General features: G+C 39.8%; 1 protein-coding gene and 1 long non-coding RNA gene across 6 annotated transcripts in view; one reads left to right on the top strand and one right to left on the bottom strand.

Annotated features, from left to right (window-relative positions):
• On the top strand, positions 1–23559 carry LOC133206576 (uncharacterized). 2 transcript variants are annotated; one of them, XR_009723808.1, is made up of 3 exons: positions 1–350; positions 1584–1715; positions 23252–23559. It is a non-coding gene; the product is annotated as an uncharacterized LOC133206576 (long non-coding RNA). The 2 variants fall into 2 exon arrangements; XR_009723811.1 differs by lacking the exon at positions 23252–23559 and adding an exon at positions 7207–7336.
• The window catches only part of ITGA6 (integrin subunit alpha 6), a 54118-nt gene continuing 31450 nt past the window's right edge, over positions 898–23565 (bottom strand). For 2 of the 4 annotated variants that reach the window (XM_061380477.1, XM_061380464.1), the window contains 23 exons: positions 23112–23191; positions 21145–21400; positions 19756–19887; positions 17186–17396; positions 16543–16736; positions 16311–16399; positions 15447–15574; positions 13650–13745; positions 13116–13177; positions 11766–11923; positions 10587–10742; positions 9772–9887; positions 8651–8840; positions 8485–8568; positions 8243–8322; positions 8022–8099; positions 7817–7919; positions 6560–6733; positions 5511–5609; positions 5039–5149; positions 4860–4958; positions 4290–4415; positions 898–1635 (listed from right to left, as the gene is read on the bottom strand). In XM_061380477.1, the coding sequence (XP_061236461.1) occupies positions 1477–1635; positions 4290–4415; positions 4860–4958; positions 5039–5149; positions 5511–5609; positions 6560–6733; positions 7817–7919; positions 8022–8099; positions 8243–8322; positions 8485–8568; positions 8651–8840; positions 9772–9887; positions 10587–10742; positions 11766–11923; positions 13116–13177; positions 13650–13745; positions 15447–15574; positions 16311–16399; positions 16543–16736; positions 17186–17396; positions 19756–19887; positions 21145–21400; positions 23112–23180 (2970 nt within the window). In that variant the 5' untranslated portion in view covers positions 23181–23191 and the 3' untranslated portion in view covers positions 898–1476. Of the gene's footprint in view, positions 1636–3098; positions 3229–4289; positions 4416–4859; positions 4959–5038; positions 5150–5510; positions 5610–6559; positions 6734–7816; positions 7920–8021; positions 8100–8242; positions 8323–8484; positions 8569–8650; positions 8841–9771; positions 9888–10586; positions 10743–11765; positions 11924–13115; positions 13178–13649; positions 13746–15446; positions 15575–16310; positions 16400–16542; positions 16737–17185; positions 17397–18398; positions 18516–19755; positions 19888–21144; positions 21401–23111; positions 23192–23565 lie in introns of all 4 variants that reach the window. The other 2 variants (XM_061380485.1, XM_061380470.1) reach the window with 2 other exon arrangements.

Raw genomic sequence — 23565 nt, forward strand, 5'->3', positions numbered from 1 at the left:
AAATAAGACACTTGACAGCTGCCCTCCTAGCAGGCTTTTACCCTATGAGGGGAAAAAGTACCAAGAGGTTTTTGCATAGTTCAATTACTAGCACTTAACATGCATACTTTTTGAGCAGAATTCTGTTTCACATGGAATAAACAACTGTGAACTAAATCTTTGTTCTTAAATAGTACCAAAGCTTTAGAACATGGGTAAAAAACTAAACTCTTTAAATAGTTTTAGCAGTTATGTTACAATAACTAGATTACTGACAAATACAACATTGTGATTCTACTTTTATCAACATTCAGGTATTCAAGACAATTCAGTAGTCTCAACATGGATCAGCTCAGATCCCATTAGTTAAGGTAAGTTGGGCATGTAGAGCCTCCTTCAAGTGCTATGTGACAGCTGCAGTAGTCAATGCCTTGGCCAAACAAGAATTTCTTATGAAGCTGGAAAGCTGTTTCCAGAGAACCTCGCACTTGCAGTTAAGTATAAAACTGTATCTAGAACCCTTTCTTCTGCTTGGTGTCCAGACTGTTCAATAGTCTGAAGTAATATACAGATCATGTTACAAGACCTGATGATTCCTATTACATGAAGTTACATGTATCACAAAAAAGCCCCCATACACATCACTGGAATAAATATTTACAATTTTAGAAAGCATTGGCACCTTCAGTGACTTATTAAAATGCAGTGATAGCCTCAGGTCTCATACTCTGAAGTTCAAAAACACAGTGGACTTGAAAGTTCAGTTAAGTCTTTGGCCTAACAGTTAGTCAAAGACAATGATTTATAACAAAAATAAATACAAAAATGACTAAAATTTGTATATACAAAAAGTACATCTAATACTCAAGCCTCTCTTAAAAAAAAAAAAAAAACCTCAAGAAAAAAAAAACAACAAACAACAAAACAAACCTGTGTGTATTTGTTGTGACCAAGAGTCACACAATTTGAGCAAAATGACCTATTGCACATGTAATTTAAAGACGATGCTTTTTGTTAAGCCCTAACTACTGCAGTAGGCAAAGTTTAAAGTAGATTGGCAGGTCTTCAAAGTGTACTTGCACAAGGTGTGTTAAGGCAACTGTGTGTTTACAATGGACTATGCACTGAGGGAAGGATGAAGAACTTATCTTGACCTTAACTGTCCATTCCTTGCATCCCTAGGAAGGAGATTAGGATCACAGGAAGAGGTCTGTTGTAGTGGTTTTGCGTATTTTGCAGAATAGACCCCAAATCAACACAGCATCTTCTGAAGTGAGAGTTAGATTTGAAGCGGGGAAAGAGGCAGTCTGGAAATTAAATAATGCAAGTAAAGTCTTTTGAAGCAATGTTAACTGTGCAAACAAAAGCCTCAATATAAGTAGTAATATCTACAATCAAATGGTGAATGTCAATAGTGTTCATAGGTCTAACTCCATCAATATTCCATTAATAAAACTTTAACTTCTCTCTGAACTTTGTGATGAGAAGAATTTTTCACTAAGAATAACTTTCATTTTCATTCCATTTTGTGAACCATTGTTTTGTCTCAAGCTCTTTGTATTTCCCATCTTTGATGTGTCGCTCTTCTTTTCGAATTCTTACAGCATGATACCGGGGGACACTGTCTTCGTACCTGGAACGCTGGAAGAACCCGCACTACAGCAGAGAAGAAAAAGAACAGATTAGATTTAAGTTGTTGCCGAAGTACTACGATTACAGAGATAAGTTCTGCATGGGTAAGAAAATTGAAAACAATTACAGATGTAGTTCAGGAAAGCTTGCTTCTCCTGAATCGGAGGTGGTATCGTCTTGTACAGTGGCATATTTTAAAGACAAAGACTTCCAGGACCTTCAAGAAAAGCTACATGAGGGCCTTGTTTTTCAAAGCACCATCTCAACTATAGTCACCTGAATTAACTACCCATTCACAGTATTAGAACATGGCTCTTGCTGAGCTAGCCATAGGATAAAAAGAAAAAAGCCATAATTGGAGAGTTCTGTAACGTGCCATGACACAAGTCTCTTCACTGCGTGAAACCTAGTGCAGTTTTTGTGCCCTGCAAGTTTTTATTCAAAGCCATTGTAAAAACTGATTTTAAATATTGATGAATAGATTAAAATTAATTTTCAAAACAAAATGGAGTTATGGCCACAGAGTTCCGAAGATGATGATGGGTAGATACTGAACTTCACATGTTCAGGGGTCACTGATGTCAAGGTTAAGAGACATTGTGCCATCCAGCTGTCATTAGGTACCTACTAGAGGGGAAAATACTAAAGCGGTTTTGTTCATGGTATTTGTGGTGCTGGGGTTTTTCTTTTTGTCTGGTTGTTGCTCGGTTTTTGTTGTGAGGTTTTTTGTTGTTGTTGCTGGTTTGTTTTTTAAAAAATACTAGAACCTACATGGGACTGAATTTAAAAAACTGCACTGAGACATAGGCCAAATCTTTAGCCACTGCTTAGTTAAGATTTCATTAAACATTTATATGACATATTTTAGTTAATTACTCCTCCCCACTCCCTCATCCCAAGCATCACTTATTAATATAGTGTACATGCATGTAATATCTCAAGTTGAATAAAGGTTGCTAGGAGCATAAACTACCATGCATCTAGTAGCTTCAGCAAAAGAAAGTGTGTTCCTAGAAAAGTGTACCTTAGAACTGAAGAAAAAGATGTTTCCATAGCAATTTTCATTATGAAACCCCTTTTCTTTATAAGCAACATGTACCTATTAGCATGCATTAAAGATTAGTAAAGCAAGTTTATCTGTTGTCCACAGTCTTAGCTTTGTATATTAACCCTGCAGTGTTGATTACCATCTCTCAAACTTAAAAAACTTAGGTGTACTGCTAAAACATAAATTAAAGACTAAAAACCATTGCAAGAAATCAACATTTGCTAAAGAAATAAACAAGAAGCTTTTTAGACCAAGGTAAATGCCTGTGTGTGTTCACGTGCACCAAAAGCAAAAAAATCTATCAACAGAATGAGCAAGCAAGTATGATAGTTTGAAATCCAAAAGTTAATAGAACATATGCAATAAAAGCTCCATAGTTAGCCACCGCAACAACCAGAGCATGTGCCACAGTTAAACATTAAAAAATACCATCAATTACCAATTACAGAAGTAGATCAATACTATGCATCAGAAGTAAGCCTCTCTTTATCAGATGGCTGAGCATGGATCTCAGCCTTGTGATATGTGGCATCGTAATGATCTTTCTTATTTCTCTTGAAGAAACCACACTACAAGGAAGCAAGGTATTTAGTCAATTTTTGTGGACTGGAAGAAGTCAAACCTGTTAAAACTGATTTAAATTACCTCTGAATTACCTAAATTACCCCTTTGCAGTCCTCCTTTCCCCACCCCCTCCAGAAGAAAAAAAACTAAATCACAAGGTCTCAGCAGCTTCTAGATCTGAGAACTTCTTGGACTAAATCTGCAGAACAACAGAATAACCTGAGGTAAAAATATACTGGTTTAGAAGCACTTTGTTAAATTTATAATGCAGCTGTTGTTTGTGTTTGGTTGGTTGTTTTGTTTTTAAGAAAAGATACTATAAAGTAGGTCCACAGCTGGCAGTGAAGAACAGAAAGAAGTCTCTACTGAAATACGTTGTGGACTACTGCACAGGAAATCAGAACTATCCTGTGAGAAGTAATTTGCAACAAATAGGAACTCCTCAGTAAAGCTAATTGCTGCAGTTTCTCCAGAAGAAAGTAAGTGACAGATAGAAAGAAAAGGCTAAGTAACCTTGTGCTATCCTGTAACAGCACGTACTAACTGCTTATGTCTCTTAAAAACTAAAAGGACTGCCCTGTTATACGTGGAACCACAACTGGTTGTAAAAATGCCAAAGGTAGTTGAAAAATAGGTACTTAACTTTTTATTTTACAAATTGTCTTTTGTGATACTGTCAGTTTAATGGCATTTCTAATGCTACTGGGAACAAAGCCCTGCTAAAACATTTGTAAGTAGTTCACATGAAATTTTACACCTAACAGCAGAAGCTCCCATTAGCTGTATCCATCCACATCAAAGTAAATATAGGCTCTGATTCAAGTTTTGCACAGAGCTCAAAATACTTCATCTTGTGAGGATGTGGAAGCTGAAAAATTTTGTAACAAGTCTTCCCATGTAATCATTTTAATTCCAAATGTTGCAAAACTGAGACTCAAAAGCAGTATACGGTTTGGGCAGTTTGCTCTATTTTGAGACCCAAATACGAACTTAATAATTTGCTTAATTATTATGCTGTCTTGTCAGTTGTAGACCAGGAAATATAATTAGATGAATAAGAACTCACCTTCCATAGTAAGAATACCAACAGTGCAAGCATCAATATGCCAGCAAAAATAGCCACTGCGATGATCCACCAAGGTACTCCTGTATAAAGGGCTACTGGTTTTGCAGGAAAGACAGTAACACGCACCTAAAGAAGAGAAATGCATTAAGATGGAAAGAGCATGTCAGAAGGGTCCATGTTTAATATACTGTTACAGTTTATATAGTCTTATCTCTAACAAGATGCCTTCTCTCTCTCACCTACAAAATGTTTTTGAAGAAAAAGTTCCTGCTGGTGTTATTTAAATATGGTAGTGAACTTATCCAACCCAAAACAAGGTAAAAACAATAGATAATTCAAAACTTGGTTAAGAAGTTAAGCTTTTAGCTACTTTTAAAATGTGGGGGGTTTCCGTTTTGTCTGGTTGTAGTTTTTCAGTGGGTTTTCTTTGGTTGGCTCAGTGGTGGTTGTTATATGCAGTTTAGTTTGGTTTGGTTTGGTTTGGGTCCGTCCCCCCGCCCCCCCAACTTCTGATTTAAGCTGGAAACACCACAACCACAACATAGGGTTAGCATTAAATGTTGAACGTACCTGAGCAACTTCATTTGTGAGCTTAACGTTCTTAGCTGCAGCAGGAACACTGATTGAAGCCCTAACAAGAATGTCCAGATAATTCATCTTGGAGTATTCCTGTTACAAAAAATACAGAAATTAGACACGGAACAGGAAACAGCTGTGACCTTCCAGAAAGGGCACGTAAGGGGACTTACTTCTAAGAAAGTACTGTTCCACAGCCTGGAACGTAGCACTATAGATGCCTTGCTGTCTAAACCCTTCAGGGGACATCTTATGTCCACACAGCGTGCATTCACATTGCAGTCCTGCAATTACAAGTTTATATATGTAAATAAAAACATATCCTCACAAACTGTTTAACCCTGAGATTGAAAATTGGATTATATACAGCATATTTATGTGCAGGAACCAAACTCTGTTTGCACTGACAGCAACTGGAAAATACAATGAAGATGCAATTACCTATTTATTTTAATATGGAGAAATTCTTTCCCATTTCTCTTTCATCAGCAAATAATGTAAATGGGGAAATTTTAGAAGAACTGATACTTGGATTTAAGACAAAAGCAAAGCAGTACCTTCTTTCACCCTGGCAAACTCAGAAAAGCCCTCTTACAAGTGCAGAGGGTGATATCTGACAAGACTACATTGGAGCAATATGCTTACCAAGGTCTTGTATTTTCTTTCTGAGAATAAAGAAAGTGTTTTGCTGTCTGTAGTCTGCTTCTCTGCAACCTCACGTTTCTGTCTTGAGTTATGGGATTCCTAAAAGAAGGAAAAATTTTTAGCAGTTTATCTATCATAGGTATCTCTTAATGCTGACCCCATACAACCAGAGAAACAAGTACTGTATTTTATTGTTCCAAGATCAGCATGAGAGACATCATTATATATCCCTACTTACCCACATTTATGGCTAATAGTAGTCAGGACAACTACTAGAATGTGAGATTACCTAGAGGTCAACTGATTACTTTCTTTAATAGGTCAAGGGTTTAGATTTATAAAGCCTTTGATGTTACTTCAATTTTTGTTCTATATAAAGAGTATTAATGTTACTATGCTAAAAGAGTAAGATTCTGCTAGAGTCAGTAGATGATTTTTTTTTTACTGTATATTAATTACACTTGCAGTGAAAGTTCATTAACTGATGGGCTTACGTGCATGCAGTTTTAATGGTGGAAATTAGAACTCCTCCAAAATGATCTTAAGATTATATGGGGGGAAAAGAAAATCACACCTAGATATAGCACTTCAGCAGGCCTGACACTTGGTTGAGAAATTTTTTCTTATTTGTTGTAAATAAGGAAATCTAAATGCAAGCTGGCTTCTTTCTTGTTAATAAAAGCACATGGAATTCCCCTGGGCTGGGGGATGTTTGCTGTTTATTGCGAAGAGATTTCAATAATGCTGATGAAATTTGTGAAAGCAATCAGTGATTGTATCCTGTAAGAGCTTATGAAAGCAGTGCCCATCGCAAAACCAGCCACCATGATGACAGATTCTCAGTCCTTAAGCACACTGTCCTCATTAGCTGAAGTCTCCTAATAAGCTAAACCCTTGATACATTATTCCTGTACTGTGCTTGTGAACTGCTTAAGACAAACAAAAAACCCTTCTGGAGGCAAGTTCTGGAGGCAAGGCCCTACTGCCACATGCTGCAGTGCTTTCATGTTTCACTAAGTCATGAACAGAAGACATAGAGGGTAACATACCACAACATGCAGACTATTAATTTCACTTTCAGGTTGACAGGAGACTTTTTCCAATCCTTTGGAATCTATTTTCATCAAATAAAGCAGCCACTTGCCATTACTAATTTCCTTCGGCCACTGGATGTCCAGGGAAGCGGTACCAAATGTTTTCAGTGGTCTGCCCAAGTTAGTTACCTGTTAAAACAAACATTCTGTAAACTGTGAAATACTTCTTAAAGGGATTTTCTTATTGATCAAAACTGTTATTGATGGGCAAGTTTTAAGCATGCAGCTAACAAGAAATATAAAAGCAGATGAAACAGTCAAAAATAGCATAAAACTAGCATGCTTGGATAGCAAGTAAATAGAGTTGAAACATAAGGATTAAAATTCCCTAACATGAAATTTAAGGTGTTGATTTTTAGAAGTCTATCTTCATGTGAAACAACAACTCCAATTTAGAGTTAACAAATCATTCAGTTACGCAAGTGAGGTAAATTGCAAGTTTACGAGGAACTCTGACACAGAAGAATAACCAGCTGTTGCTCTCCTAAGTCTGGAAGTTGTTTCCCAACCTGTTTTTTGCTTTCTTGATGTTACTGTTCATGATAGCACATTCTAAAACTTCTGCTTCTACTAGCTGCTTCTACTGTAATATATACATACAGGTGCAGAAGAACAAAGTAGCAACAGAGATGGGCTTTAATCCTGACAAACTACTATGTACAAAGTGGCTCGTTTTAATGATATAGGGAAAGTCACTCTCTCGCTGATAAATACTTGTTACGGAAAGAAAATTCTCTCACATTCTCCTCGATTTATTAATTATGCAGAAGACAAAGAGTGAAACAGACCCGCACATTCACAGTGGCTCCCACAGTGTCATCGTTTGCCTGCTCAGCCCTGCACGCAGCAGGTACACATAACTCGCTGTCTGTGGGTATCAGCTAACGCCTGAGCACACCACAGTTAGGGTTCTGGGTTTCAGTTCTGTTCCCTACCTGCGTGGGGATTTATGCTGTACAGCTGAATGTGCATAAACTGCTCTGGAAAAAAAATTAAGCAAGCCTCAGGCCACTCACTCAAAAGACCATAACCCATCGAGGCCTGAAAAGAAGCTCTGGTCTGCAGTCAGACTGCATGTTCTTCTTCATGGGAAGTCAGGATTTTGAGATGAAATAGTCTATTTGCATCCAGCAACTTTTCCAAGTATTCATATGCATAAAAAGATAAACTGTTGATTAAAACCAGCTGTTGGCATTAATATAAATTACTCACTCTGAATTCATACTCTATGAGGTTTCCAATATTATCTTCAGATTTCATAGCACTCTCACCAACGATGTTACCTCCAAAATACACCTGAGAAGGTTTAGCAACTCTGTTCGGGTGGGGAAGGGGAATGAGAATAAGCAGATTTTAATCAAGTCTCTGGCAATACTGTCATCCCCAACCCCCCATTCATTATACTATCATCACATACCCAGTGAGTGATAAAAGCAATTCAAGAACCACTTTAGCACTAGCCGTAATCGGTGTTGAATTCACTTGAGTGCTTGTTCTACAATGAAAAGGAAACAATGCTGTTTATTTTACAGATTTGGCAGTATTCACATTACTACTACTTTTGTGAATTTAGCAAATTACTTCAAACTGTTTACAACTGTATATAAAACACAGCACGTGCACACAAAGAAAACTTACGTTTCCAACTTCAGATTGATGTCCAAGTCCGTTGTATCAACGTTAACTTTAGTGGTACTTAAGATCAGATAAAAGGTTACCTAGACAAGAAGTAACAATACAGTATCATAGAAATACGCCATCAAGTTTTAGAGTTAAAAAGACAGATCCAAATCAAATTTCCAGTTAACGACACACAGAAACTTTGGACAACTGCATCAGGAATCGGATTTTGTAACTTGAGTAAAATAGGTGCAACTTACATTGGAGTTCCTTTTAAAAGGGTTTCCAAGTTCACACTCTGCTTGAGAGCCATTTTGGTTAGCACCACATGTTAGCTGTTTTTCCTGATGAAACAGAAACAATAAAAGGTCAAAATATGTTGAAAATATTTAATATTTATATTAAATTTAATATTAAAATACTTACAGGATAGCCCCTCATCTCTCTGAATGCAGAATAAGTCAGACTGTCTGGGAAAGTTGCTATTAGTTTAGCTTCATACGCATCCTCACCATCTTTCTGTGGATTTTTTGCATCAGATGGATTGTTTGTCACTGTTATCTCCAGGGCAATATCCTTCTGATCTTTCAGAACAAGCACCGGCACACCATTTTCACTACAGACACAGAGTATACAGGGCTGTGCATTAGGAAGACAAATGTGTATGAAAGTTTGCTTCTTACTATGGTTTGCCCAAATACAATTCTCTCCGTTAGGGAAGAACTGCTGTTAGACCATAAACACATGAATGGTCAGAGGTTTTTTTTCCCCAGACTAGTATTTTGTCTCAGGAAGTTACCAGGACAGAACAGACCAATACACCCCCCCTCAGGTGATCAAGAGGTTGTATTTATGAACCAGCACTTGCCTCTGGCTCACCTGTAATAGTGGTGAATTTCCCCTCAGTGAGTTTACTGACCTACTTTGTCTTGTAAAATGTGTATGGTTTTGGCTTCTGAGCCAGGCTGTGGCAGTCTCTGCTAAAGGTGACTGACTGTTGACAGTAAAGAAATAATTCCTTTTTTCCGATTTCTCTGGCCCTCCAGGGAGGAGGGATGCAGCAGCATGTCAGGTGTGTGTTACTGTGAAATCAGTTTTCTGTTCACTTCTCTGTAACTGTTTGTCTTGGGCTACTAGACTATAGTATATCATGTCATACAATCAAATTTCAACTCAGAAATAGTTAACACTATATATATATGTAATATATATTATACTATATATTCTGATAGTATCACACACAAACTTCTGCAAGGCTGGTTTAGAATCGTTTCTCCAAGGGTTAGAAACTTTTTTTCTAACTCTTAGCCCACATATGCATAGTTGTGGTCACTTGTATCCATCTGACTGTACCACCACTGCTGCTTTTCTACAGCTCATCCCCAGTGCCCCACCTTCCTCACCCTGACAGGTGATTACAGCCGCACAGGGCTGTCTTTACCAGAGTAACAGAACAAAGCTGCTCTATGCCCAAACCCCTCTGCTAAAAGCTCTTTTAAGCACTTGTTAGTAATTTGAATTCTAGCACTGCATTAATCAAGGCTTACATTGGTAGGTAAGTAAACCTGTCTTCATTTCCTTCTCTAGAGCAAAACCGGTACTGAAGTTTCAGATTGCTGTGACATTCATTGTCTTCTCCACATCCTTCTTTTAAGAACTCCACCTAAATAAAGCCAAAGGACTTTTACTACATGTCATATGATAACAGCTTAAAACAAGATTCCTGATGTGTACTGCATGAAGCATCAGAGACACTTTCCTGGATAGGGTAAGATTTTAACCTGACTCTTGCCCATCAAGACATTATTTTGTGAGACACAGCCCTTGGTGCTAATAATTGACAATTGTAAATGTGACCAAGAGGCAAAGTTTGATAATTCTAAGCAAGAGGTACACTTCTAATAAGGAGCAACATCCTTAAGCCTTCAGTGAGTGCTAAGGAAATGAGTTATCTTATCCAGTGCTGCAGAGCTCTAATGCCATTACAGCATCCTAACCATGGAAAAATTAGGTGGTACATTACTTGTGATGTGGGACAAGCATTCACAGCAGGAGACGATGGATTTCCAGTTTTAATCAAAAGTAAATTTCTTCCTAAACTTGTTGTGGAGAGGAAAAAAAAAACAAACCAAACCAGCCTGGCCACTATACTATCTCCACTTCTATTGCAAAAGGAACACAGGATAAAGTTCATAACATTCTGTAACAAGTTACAAACAAATACAGAATATAAGCCAGTAGTTACACATCCAGTGCCACCCCAGTTACTTCCTTTGGTCATAATTCAGCTTTCTACAGTTTTTAAAATTCAGTGATCCATCAAAGTGCAGATTTGTGGGAAAACGTGATACCAAATGCTTACCTTTGTGGTCTTCGTTTCAGATTCATTTGAATTTAGAATTGGTATCAGATCTGGAAGTGCTCTCTCTTTTCTTGTGGATGGTGAGCTAGACTCCAGGCCAGCAATTTTAACAGTGACTGACACTGGAATGGGTCGTAGCTTATCTTTGATTTTGTCCTGTTGAAATATTTTAAACGGCATAGTTAGTGTACAGTGCAGAGAAGAAAAAGCAACACAAAGGCTAGCTTCTGATGTCAATTTTAGAACAAGCATTAAAGCTAAATCTTTCCTCCTACATCTTCCACTGTTTGAAACTATTCACCACATAGAAACCCATCATTTTCTAAAAAGGCACAAGAACACAAGGAGCCCAGCCCTACTGGCTGGCTGGTTTGGGTTTTTTGCCTGGCTTCCCAGTGATGATTTCTCTCACTGGCAAGAGTTCCTAGGAATAACATGGTAACTCAGGCAAATGAAATTCACACTGCAACAGTGAAATAACACATTGGAACAGGCTGCCCAGGAAGGCTGTGCCTATCCCAGTCCTGGCAGCGTTCAAAGCCAGATGGGATGGGGCTTTGCAAGCAACTTGGTCTAGTGGAAGGTATCTCTGCCTGTGGCACGGGGGGTAGAACTAGGTCATCTTTAAGGTCCCTTCCAACCCAAACCAGTCTGTAATTGTATTGCATGAAGTTCAAGCTGCTTAATTTGCTCTGGTCAAAAGCAATGGTGGAAGCTGGCTCATTACTGGTGAGCCACAGGCAGAGAGTTTGTTCAGCTCCTGGAATAGTGCCACTTTTAAGGTCTGCTGTAGCAACCAAGTCAGAGAGCACTTACCAAGCTTTCTTGTCCTGCCCATTCATCCCCTCCAAAACCCATGGGTTAAAATTCTTTTCCTAGCCAGTGACACCGTTAAATTCTGTAACAATTACTTCTGTTGGAAACAGCTCTCCAGTCTGGCATCTATTCCCTCTCTATTGCGGCAGTGGCTACAACTTTTATTCATGCTTTGTAGGAAAAGCAACAGGAAGAAGCAGCATGCGTGCAGAGAATACTAAGGTACTACTTAATTACGGTTTGTTTTCTAGTTTTAAAGCTTTAGACTGTATGTGACTTTTAAGATACACAAAGGTACCATGAGGCTGAAAAAAAGAGCGTGCTTTTGTTTTCAGTGGGTCTAAACGAAACAAAATGCCTTACCTGCAGTACAAGCTTGGTTGTCACACACTCTCTTGAGTTCTGCCCCCTCAGGGTTGTGTTTGCAGTGAACTGATCAGACAGGTGGTCTTTAAACCGCACCCTGGACGGCAGGCCTAACTGCCTCCTCTCGTTTTCTGCCTCAAATGTGTACGTGATCTCTAGATGAAGAAATAAAGTAAGTCGCTGTAAAAAGAACCCTTGCCTTGTTAAAAAGAACTTTCATTTCACCAGCTATGACCTTGCAATGTTATTCTGGGAGGCTGTTCCAGCCAGTGCTGGGCTTCACAAACTGTTCTCGGCTGTTTTGCCCCTCTCCAGTGCAGGGCCAGGTACCCTGTCCATGTACCTAAAGGAAACTTTTACACCAAAACCTTTTATTCCCGAAGTACCCCATTACTTCACCAGCATGCAGAGCTGGCTGGAGGAGCTGTAATTGCTGCTGTGGAGCCAGTAGAGGGCTGAGATACAAAACTTTGTGAATGCTCTGAACTCTGCATCTTTTCATCATCTACATATTGACCAAGACAGTTTAATGTTGAAAGGATGGGAACAGCACTGAGCATTCCAGGCCTGAGGAGTGCACAGACTGGCACATGTGAGCAGCCTCTAAGAGCTGGAAGCACTTGACCTGTTGAAGGACCAGGACCTTATTCAGGCACATCCTATGGATTTGACAAGTAACTGAGAAAGTAAACTCAAGACCGCACAGGAGGAGAAGGAGGTTTGGGCTTAAAATTCTTCTCATTTCCTCTCAAAATCCTACAGTTTTCCCAGATGTAGTAACAGTGGCATTTTCACAAAAGAAAAAACAGAAGACATGAGAAACTGATGCTTTACATTTCTAACTATGTTTATGGCACAGTCTTCCAAGCGCCTATTAATACAAAGATCTTTTTATTTCCATTACCAATTTCCACAAAAACATTTTCATCAATACTGAATGCTGGTTTATATGTAAGTCTCCAAAGAGAAATAATGCTTACTAATGATTTATAAGATGGGCTTTTAAAACTGCTTTCTAAAGCAGCACTAACCTAGAGAAGCAACATGGTGTTGGTCTGTATGGCAGCCTCTTGCTCACTGGCAGTTACATTACCTAGAAAGCTTCAGTTTGGTCTGTCATGAGCTTTGTAACACACCAGCATGACTCTAAATACAGATGATGTGGTATCTGACTGACCTTAGTACCGAGTCACATTTTATATCTGACAGTCACAATCTGAGGTCAGTCACTATAATCTGAGTGCTGTTCTTCCATTACATGCTCAAATAATAATAAATTAAACCTACAACAAAACACAAAGCATGTGACAGACAAGCACATCAGAAACATTTATCTTCAAAACTTACTTATTCGCGGATTTAAATCACTGGGGTTTGCAGTATACTGAAAGCAGGCTTTTACATCCATCCTGTAAAAAGAGCCAAGAAATTAATAGGACACGGTTCAACAGGCTGAAAAGTTTTAACAGTCCATTGACTGATATTATCAGTTCTATGACTCTGGTTTGCCTGCTGTAACAGTAATTTGCTGCTTACTAAACAGAACTGCAAAGCAAGAAAAAATGGCTAATAAGCAATTAGAAGGAATATTTTCTGGCATTTGCTCTTGAGAGCTGCTCAAGGCAAGGTACTGGTAAGTGCCAAAAATCTGAAGTGGCAAAGTGACATTCATTTTCAAAAATGGACATTATGAACAGAACAATTCCACATGTTGTGCTTAGCAAAGTGGTCATAGCAAATTCAGGAAGTCAAAATGATCACATGTAGGTATATTTGCTTAACCTGCATGACTGTCACAGCCCCCCACTTTAACGTCATCACAAAAGAAAACCCAAGACACCAAGGCTTCTGATACACTTGTTTGTTGTTTTTTTAATTTACCATATTTCACTGGGGTCCTCGGGGTTCTTTTTCTTCAGATCAATCCGGTCAGGCTGTACCGTAATGCTTTTTTTAATGCTTATCACAGGCCGGGACCTTTATTTGGGGGAAAAATGGGGAATCAAAAGAGGGGGTAAAATAAGAAGGAAAAGTTTCTGTTAAGATCAATGCAGTAACTCATGCAAATCCCAGACACCCTCCATGCCTGCACGGATTTGCAACAGGCACCCCAGGAAACAGAATTTGGCTTTGATAATGGTTAGAAACAAAACTACTCAAAGTTTAAGCAGTGAGTCACAAAACCCAACACAATCACAACTAAATGCCTGCCCGGGAAGCAGGGCATGTTAACGTGTCTCTGTGGTTGTCATTTTACACATGTAGAAAAACCAGGAAATTCACAGTGATGTTTCCCACCCCAATGGTAATTCAGCCCATGTGAACTACTGTAGGTACTGAAGTTCATTGAGATTAATGTTCACAACAGCTTTAATGTGGAGCCTGGGTGGCTGTGGGAAAAGATGTTTTCATTTCCTGACTCCTCTGCATGTAGGCTGTAACCATAATTCAGCCTGACAACTTTTCCTTTCTCTTCCTTTTCGGAAGGGACAAGAAAAGACAGTTCTCATGAGCAAACGAATGAGCTGATCCCATCAAAGCATCTCAGCGCTGTTTCAAATGGCCAGTAAGTCGCCTCCTCTTTTAGCAAATTTCTTTTAAGCAGGCCACCACTGTTGGCCACCACAAAGGTTCCCATTCTCATCTCTGTAAAAGTTTTCATACTGCCCTTATCAGCAAATGATTAAAGCTCCTTTTGAGTAAGCAGAACACTTAAACCTAAACGACCTCCCTTCCACCTACTCTGTTCTCTTCCATAAGCAACAGGAGTGCCTTTTGTTGGCTGCTGTTTCAGTGCATTTAGGAACATTCCAATTAGGTACACAGATACTATACACCTTAGAGATGGGACGGTCAAAAAAACTGTAGGAAAGGTGGTCTGTCTGAAAGGTAGAGTTGTTTGGGGAGTTTCTGTTCTTCCTCCTTCGGGACCTGACAGCAACCACCAAAGACTTGAAGCTGACATGGCAATCACAGCTCTGATGAGGAGACAGTCCTCTTCCTGCTCATTACTACTGATTCACAGTACATTAAACTGGAAAAAAGGCAGAGGTCTGCAAAAGACCATGACCTCATCCCTAATTAAGGCATATGCCACCAAAATCCAAAAGTATCGTGTCTACAGGGCTGTCTCAAAGCTGTGCAACATCACGAAGGCTGTATGCCTTGCTGCTTTTGGATCCTCTGCTACAAAAGAGGGGTTTGGTTTGGTTTTGTCCTATCTTCAATAAAGCAAGATTAGATCTGTAACAGCAGCAAACAAAAGCTCTAGCAAATGTGTCCATTAACTTCTCCTTCTTAAGGCAAAAGAATTATTTATCACTCTTAATTCCATCAAAGGACATCAGCATCCAAGTAAGTTGTCAATGGGCAACGACAGGGTACAGATATACCACACACATCAGCGCTCCACAGTAACTGTACACACTGACCCTCTTATCCTGTCTTGATTGTAAAGCTTCTCAACAGGAAGAAAGGTCTAAAATAAACCAATTAATGGTTTTTTTTTTCCCTCCAGAATTTCCAGCTTCTAGAAGGAAAAATGCACTGCAGGCCAAACAGCTCTGTGTTACTTCTCAGCAGTCTGGTTTTTAAGAGAACTAAACCTAAAACCTTGGTTCTGTATACAACATCACTTCTGTATTATTCTGTATATAATACCAGTTCTGTATATAATACCTGAACACAGAAACAGAATCTGAAAGGGAACCAACAGCAATATCGGGGTAGGAGTTTTTGTCCAGGTCCATGTTTCCAGCAATAGAGTAACCAAAAAAATTGGTGCCTGTTTTTTCACCATCAAGAATCTAAAGATCAAACAGATTGAGGGAATTCAGACATTTAAAAGCTCTAAAAGTGAAATAAGCAACAAGTGAACATCATTGACTCATGGCCAGGAGAAAAAGAATAGAGAGATACAAGGAAATGGGATCTCTGTGTTCAGGTAAATAAACTGAAGTGCCAAGGTTTCCTGTTCTTCCAAGAACTACTGTGCAGTAGCAGCAAGTACCAGAAATTCCTGGTTCGCACAGCAATGTAACCTAGCTTAGCTTTATTTATAGCATTTATGCAATAAGGCACTTGAAACTGAAAACTTATCTACAAAATATTCTTACAGGATTCTAGGAAGCGTAATCAAGTTCCATTCTCACCTTGCAAACTGAACACAGCAGTCCTCACGTAAACACAAAAAAGACATAAACCTATCTTCTTAAAAAGGAAAAGTGAAGGAGCAGTAGTGCAAGAGGAAATGAACACACCAATTATTTTAAAATCCAAAAATTTCTTTCAGAAAACCCAGACTTACCCATCTACACGCTTTTTTCTTTCTCTACATGCTATTGCTGCCAAAGCACTGCCCAGGAAGCAAAAATGTGTATTGAAATCAAGCATCCCTAAACTTTCTGGTCAGTAATGCAAGGGCCCTGTGCCTTTTCTGCATGTCCCCCACCCCACTAAAAGCAGTGGAAAGGAAGAAGATGGATAGTCCTAACATTCATTTTGTGCAAGACTAATTCTGTATAGTAACGGTTATTTCATTACCTGTGCTGGTTTTGTGTTTATTCCATTCCTGGATCCATGATAAATGTATACTTTGCCAAAACCATCATAGGGAGCCCCTATTGCAATATCTGTTGAAAAGAAGTGGGGACATCTAAAATCATTCTTGCTCTTTCTGCAGCCTGCATTCATGCTGAAGGTACATAGGGGTGTTCCAGGTCTGGCATTAACATGAAAGTGCTACACATTTGTACAGCAGTTGTGTTTCACTCACCTGGATATCCATCCTGATTAACGTCCCCCACATTTTCTACTGCAAGACCAAACATGGAGTCAGTGGTTCCATTTAAGCGAATGGGCTTTACTCTGTCCCATTTGCCTTGCTGGTTAATGTAGATGTAGGCAGCACCACCGATGTCTCCACTTCTGTCAAAATACTGCGGGGCTCCAACAACAATGTCCTGCCACCTTAGAATTAAAGGAAAAAAGGAAGGGATGCTTTTACAGAAGGACTGTGAAAAATGACTGATCAACTGATGGGACCATGGTCTCAAGGTCAGCTGGCCAAAGAACTGCTGAACAAGGGCTGAAAAGTACACTGAGCTGGTTGAGCAACAGCAGCTCCGATACTACAAACTGCTCATGTTCCCTTTGTGACATACAAGGATCTTCTAGGGCCTTCATCAGGTCTGGGATTCGTTTTTTCCTTCTGTGTTTTCACTAGAGGTGTAAATAAAACTCTTTTCTGTAATTAGAAATGTAGACTGTATCCTGACTGGTTCTCTGAGGTGCCCACCATTTCCTCCAGCAAAACATGGAAGATGGGATTTGGCATTCCTTGTATTTCTAATGTGGAAAATCAAAGCAGAAATAAACCAGACTGTCAACCTTCATTATAGGAGTTACCAAGGCCATACCCATCATTGTTGAGATCCACAACAGCAACATCATAGCCAAAAGACGAGGCCAGCCCTTCTCCTTCAAACATGTGCTCGAGTGACAGCGCTCTCTGGTTTTTCTCTTTTTTCAATAGAACAACTGCTCCGCTGTGGTTGGCTCTTGGGGCACCAGACACAAAAGTCATCTCATCCTGGGAGACAATTCCTTTACCAGAATCCAAAGAGAAACCTTTAACAGAGAAAGAAATAAAATATGAACAAACAAACTGACAGCTTGTACTGCTGACAGGGAAAATAAATTCTCCTACTATATTAAAGTGGTACATTGAATCATGGAAGTTTTGCCTAAGACAGAGTGCAATGTACTGAGCAGTCTCCATTTCTATTTAGACTGGCGGATCCATTTTACAAGTCTACACTGCTCCATGCATAACATCTAAGTATTTCCTCCACAGAACATATTATTGCATTGATCACTCAGATTTACTTTTCACAGACACCAAATACAAGATCATTTTAAACCACACCAGCTTAGAACTTGAACACCAGCCTTACCACTTGAATATAGCACAAATGGTTCACCTCTGGCAAAATTATTCTAAACCTTGCTAAGTACGAGTCAGTATTGTTCTGTAGCAAACATGCACAACATAACACACAAGCACAGTATCTCACGTGAAGGATGTACACAGTATTTGAGAATCAGCTTACACAGTAATGGTGAAATGGGCAATTGTGATATAAGCAGCCCTAAAGGACAGATTCAAATTGTTTAGTTCTACAACTTTATAGAAGTCAATACGTTTTTAAATGTATCAGAACTGATAAAAGAACACACTGCATCTGCCAACATATCCAATAAAAGACAAAGTAGTACGGGATGCGCATTGCAAGGAAGGAAGATACCAGCCAGCAGACAGAAATCTCCCTTCTGGAACACTTCACCACTACCATGAAAATTCTCAGTTACAGCAGTTCACAATGAGGCAGTTTCAGAAGCATTCAGGGAGTCCCATCTGGGGGAGGGATGAGAGGTTTGGAAAAATGCATGACAAATCAGTGTTTCTCTGAAGAAATGTTATTTTGCAAGCTCCTCTTCATCTGAATCCTGATGTTTACATGCTTTACTTGCAATGTATTTGAGATGAGGAGGGGATGGAGGGGAAAGGATCATGTCACAGGTCTGGAGATTATGTCTGACCAGATGCTGCCACCTCAGGTGGTCACAAACCTAAGTAGCTATTCATCATTACATCCACCGAGTTGTCCACCTGTGTGCTGGGAGGCAGTGTTTTGTATACAAACTGATCTGGATGAGTATCAGACACAGCTGTCAAAAACAGAAGACCTGTACACACCAGTGAAAGATTGAAGAGAAAAAGAATGGCAATTAAGCAAAGCAGCTATAACCATGTTTATTTACTGTCTAAACAGGAGGCACAGCAATGCCAGTGCACAGCAGGCTTGCCTGGAAGTGGGTTTGATTGTGACACGTCAAAGGCAGCATTTGCATGTAGGAGATAAATGCATTTGTTAGGGAACTACAAGAAGTCTGTGTTGCTCTGTTCACAGCAAAAGACACCTCTGCAGCACTCCTCACTGCACCAATTGCTGTTTCACCAGCAGGGGCTGGCAGCTTGTCTTTCTAACATAAGCTCTTACGAGTTTAATTTTTTACACCCAGTAATTACTGCTGATACTTAATGGAAGTTTATGTTCTGTGTCTTCTAAGAGATACAAAGCTCTAAGCTGGCTCTTCTCCTGACTTACTTCTACTTTTTGGATGAGTGATGCCCTTCCCACCTGTTCAGTTTCCCCCACTCACACAGAAATTCCACTCTCAAGTTGCCAAAACTGTTTTTGCTGCAAATGCCAAAAGCAGTGGGTCAGAACATGGAAACCTGCACCACAACAGAAAGGTCCTTCATGCTTGAGACCTTTCCAAAAATGCAGCACAGCCTTTTCTCTGCACCAAAGTACCTCACTGGTGTACAGTAACGTCCACTGGCCTAAGGGCATATTGCTGCTTTCATGCATGCAGAGAGTGCAAGAGGCTCATGTCCTGCAACACACACACACACTTTAAATACAAACACAACTCATATTACGGTGTTATAAAGACTTGTAAGCAGGCCACTGGAGATTTAAAACTTGAAGAATAAAACCATCGCACTCACTTACCAGGAGGGAGAAGCTGCTGTCTTGACACTTATACCCAGAAACTCGTATTTTTATAAACCTCTGATACCACGTGGCAAAGACCTTGTGTCTCAGGACTACAGATCCATACACTGAACTTAACCATCAGTGCGATTATAATCGCTCCCCGAGAATCTGTAGGTCCTCACCACAGCTCTTAAACCTCTCATTACATTAGCAGCTCTTCTAGGTTCCTCAGCAGAACATCACCTTACACTTAAAATTGGCCCATGAGTGTAGAGGGAGGTGTGAATTAGCCAAAACGGTTAACACATTACAGGGTCCGCAAATGAAGCATTTTCTGCTCCCAATTCCTATCATAGCATCAGGCTGGGATCATAAATGAACACTTATGCCTAAAGACATTCACCATATGGACTTAATCCTACCTAAGTAACTGTTAGCTGGAACAGGAACTAGGTTCTTATCTTGGCGGCTCTCATCACCAACTTCGTAAGGCCCATCATCAAAGATACCCAGATCATAAAATGTCTGATTCTTTTGCTCTGCACGAACCACCCCTGGGGAGATGAAATGATAAAATAAAAGCAAATGAATGGTAAAGGAGAAAAATAACAGATAAGTGGTTCCCAAATAACATTAATTACAATGAATGAGATAGTGACAGCTGTTTAAATGGGACAAAATGCACTGGTCGAAAACATTTTCAAAAGGCAATGAATTTCTGTGGTCTATCTGTGTGCCATCAGGCTGCTCTCCAGAGAGGCCATGCAGTATCTGGAAAACCTGGGACACTAAGGAAATTCTCAGCAAACACATGGCACCAACATGGTGAGGAACCACCCCCATCCCACAGTTCTTAACCTCATAAAGTCTCTCTTAAAAGGGAGGTAAATACACAGGAATTAAAGAAAAATAATAAAAAATGACTGTTCAGCCATGAAAATCACTGGTGATGTATTCAGAAAACATTATTTATGGGGAGAAGAGTTATTGCTTGATAGAATATGCGCTCCCCTTTTATCAGGGGCATATTTAACATTTTGGCTGGCAAGCACAAACATGTTTTCCATGATACATAAGAGTACTCCGATGACTGACAGACTGTCATAGCACTGCTCTGCAATTGAAGCCAAGCAGTGTGTGAACTCAATATGCTGTTTCAGCTTGGTCAGGTTTTGTTGACAGATACGGGGAAGATTAAGTTTTCACTAAAGTACACCTTGTGCCAGAGCTTAACTCAAAGATTTTGCATGGTTCACAGAGCAGGCGCAGGTGTACGAGGGAAAAAACGTAATGGTTCAGGGATCAGATGTTCTAAAGAGGGAAATATTTACAGCTGTTTGTCTAATGAAGTGTGATGGGAAAATCACTTTCAGACAGAGCTAGCCATTTCGATGCTTCTCGATATAAACTAACAGAAAAACCATGGTTATTTTCCCCCTTCAGCTCTGGATTATCTCCTAGATGATGTACTTGGCTCTTAATCAGACAGATTATCCATGGATTCACATATGAATACTTGTAGTATGGGTCTATTCAGTTATCTTCCTGCAATCCTACAGTATCTACTTTGGGAAGTCCTATTTTCTACAGACATCACACAGAACAAAATGGAGAATACTGCAGGATAAATATATTGAAAGGAGTATCAGTAAATACTTGTGATACAGAAACATGCATTTTGTGAAAATGGGATAAAATAATTAGACTCCTGTTATCCCCTCCCCCTTCCAAAAAAAAAAAAGAGAACTGAGGATGCAACCCCTGTGAGCAAGGAATTGGGAAGGATAGGCAGGAAGGAAGCCAGCTCATACCTTTCCAGTTGTAAGTGCCTGGGGCACCAAACACAATATAGTGATAGTCTCTAGTAAAAGTAGCAGCAACACCTTGCTGACAGGAACCAAACTTCTCATGCCCTCTTAAACGACCATCACAGAAACTCCACACTCCATTATCCATATCATCTTTAATAGTGAGATCCTGGCTCAGCACATAGCACCTTCCAATGATATCCCGGGTTTCCTGCACTGTGTTTACATACTGTCTCTTCTCATAGCGATGTGCACATGTCTGCAAGACAGAAGAAATAACAAGTGATGCTTTCTGTATGTTTGTATGCAAGTCATCAAAAGAAGGCTGGACTCCTCTAGCAATACTTCATGCTAGCAGTGCTGCAAGTCATCTTGCAGACACATCCATGTTGCAATGCAGAGAGCTCACTGTTCCCTATGGGCAATGTATGGGAAAAGTTGAGCATCTATGGATACAAACCAGAGCAACCAGCTTCATGGATAAATAACGCCACATGGTTAAATCCCTCTTCCCTGTGCAACCTCTGAGGTTTAGCCCTAAAGCCTTCTCTGAAACCTAATACCTCTCCTTCAAGAAGTGAGGAGGGAACCACTATCTCTCATAAGGGAAGAAGTGTCTGTTTCCCCATAGCTGGCAGAGTTAAATGACGTACATGCTTGTGCGGAACATGAGAAGCTGGTTCAACTACCACCTACCTGAGACTACCTAGAACACAGCCCTGCCAGGAAAGTGCCCTAAAGCAGAGGCTGAAAGCTCTTCCAATGAAAGGGAGGGAAGTTGTTCCTATTTCCTATGCTGGCTGTTCCACTTACAGAATAACTGTCACTGGGACAGAGCAGCAGCAAGTACAAGCACAACCTGTTCCTTAACCTTTTAGACTATTCACCTGGGAACATAATACTAATCAAATATTTAACACAGAGGATGAATAGCGCTGGGTTAAGTGGTGTAAACACCAAACCATTGTAAGAAGAGATGGAACAATCTAAATCCTTTGCCAGCAGCGTTTTTTGCAGAACCAGCTGCAGCAGGTGTGTGAAAAGCAGAAGCAAACCAGGTTTCTCAGCTGATGCACCTTTTCTCCATTTCCTGTTAAGGCTTAAATATTAAGCAAGTGTCCAGGTGCTCCATTCTCAGAGCACTGCAGTACTGCCCTGCTGCACAGTGACCTTCAGGCTGCCCACGTCTCCTCTAGTAAGTGCATTTCCCACTTATCACTTACAAAGACAGCATTAGTTGATGATTAATTATTCAATGAGCAGGAGACTGTCTGCTCTCCCCTCTCTTTGGGTTCTGAAGCAGACTGAGGCAAGTTATTTCTGCCTCTGTCATTAAAGGACTCCAGATTCACACCCTGAAGTGGTTTGCCTCCCGTTTGGGAAGCAAGTATCTTGCAGATATGAACCTGCAAGAACATAATTAGATGGGGAAGCCTCACTGCACACCATGTCATGATGTAGCCAGTATCCTACAGCACCAGGAGAGGTTTATTTAACTGAGAATGAGCTAAGAAAGTTAACGTTCTCTGGTAACTCCTGAAAGCTTTTTCTCTCTGTATTGTATAAAATCTTTCTGTAACGTATAAAATAAAGACCAGCAAGTGGTCTTACTGCAGTGCAATGGACTTACTAATTCACAGGCGCAACTCAAAGTTCCTGGTGAAAGCTAAAGTGAGGCTGATCATCCTAAAAAACAGGCAGGCGACATCCTACTACTTTTACAACCTCATCACACTATTTCTCCCTATTTCCATACCCAGTGGCATTTAAAAGAAACAAGGTACCTATCACAAAAATCAAACCATAAGTGGACACCCTGAAAATGCACTGCCCACCCTAGGCTGTTACAAGGTTATAAAGAAAGGCTAACTCACGGTTAGAAAAATAGCTTACAAGCTTTTACAACCTCAAGTGTCTTACCGTGCTAGGGAGACACACAATGGGTTTTTAAGTCAGACCTTCAGACTTACCACCACATTTCCTCCTGGCCCCTGACTTTGAACAGTTACACCCATCCACTGGTCTTCTTTACTCTCCATCTTCGGATCAGCTGCAGGATTTCATAACACAACGTCAGATATTAACAGTTAAATATTGTTTCTTTCAACAGGCCTTTCATACATTACATAGGACAGCCTGCAGGTGGCAGTGTCCGTACAGTTTATCACAGACAACATCCAGTGCTGTTAAACACTTCTAGCCTATCACTTCATGTCACATCAATTTATGAAAGAGTAAGAACATCCAAATCTGCCCAGAATTAAGCATCTCATGCTACTATCTTAGCAATTAAGCTACAAGTTATCCTGATCCAAAAAATCTTACGTATAAATCCATCAAAACAACTGATGCCTTTGGAAAGGACCACATCAGGTTAAGAAGAATTAAACAACTGTTTCAATCTAAAAGTGCTGAAGAACTTAC

The sequence above is a fragment of the Neopsephotus bourkii genome, unplaced genomic scaffold, assembly GCF_033783945.1.
Source record: "Neopsephotus bourkii isolate Nb327-2 ecotype Australia unplaced genomic scaffold, CSIRO-AGI_Nbou_v1 NB_196, whole genome shotgun sequence".
Lineage (NCBI taxonomy): Eukaryota > Metazoa > Chordata > Aves > Psittaciformes > Psittacidae > Neopsephotus > Neopsephotus bourkii.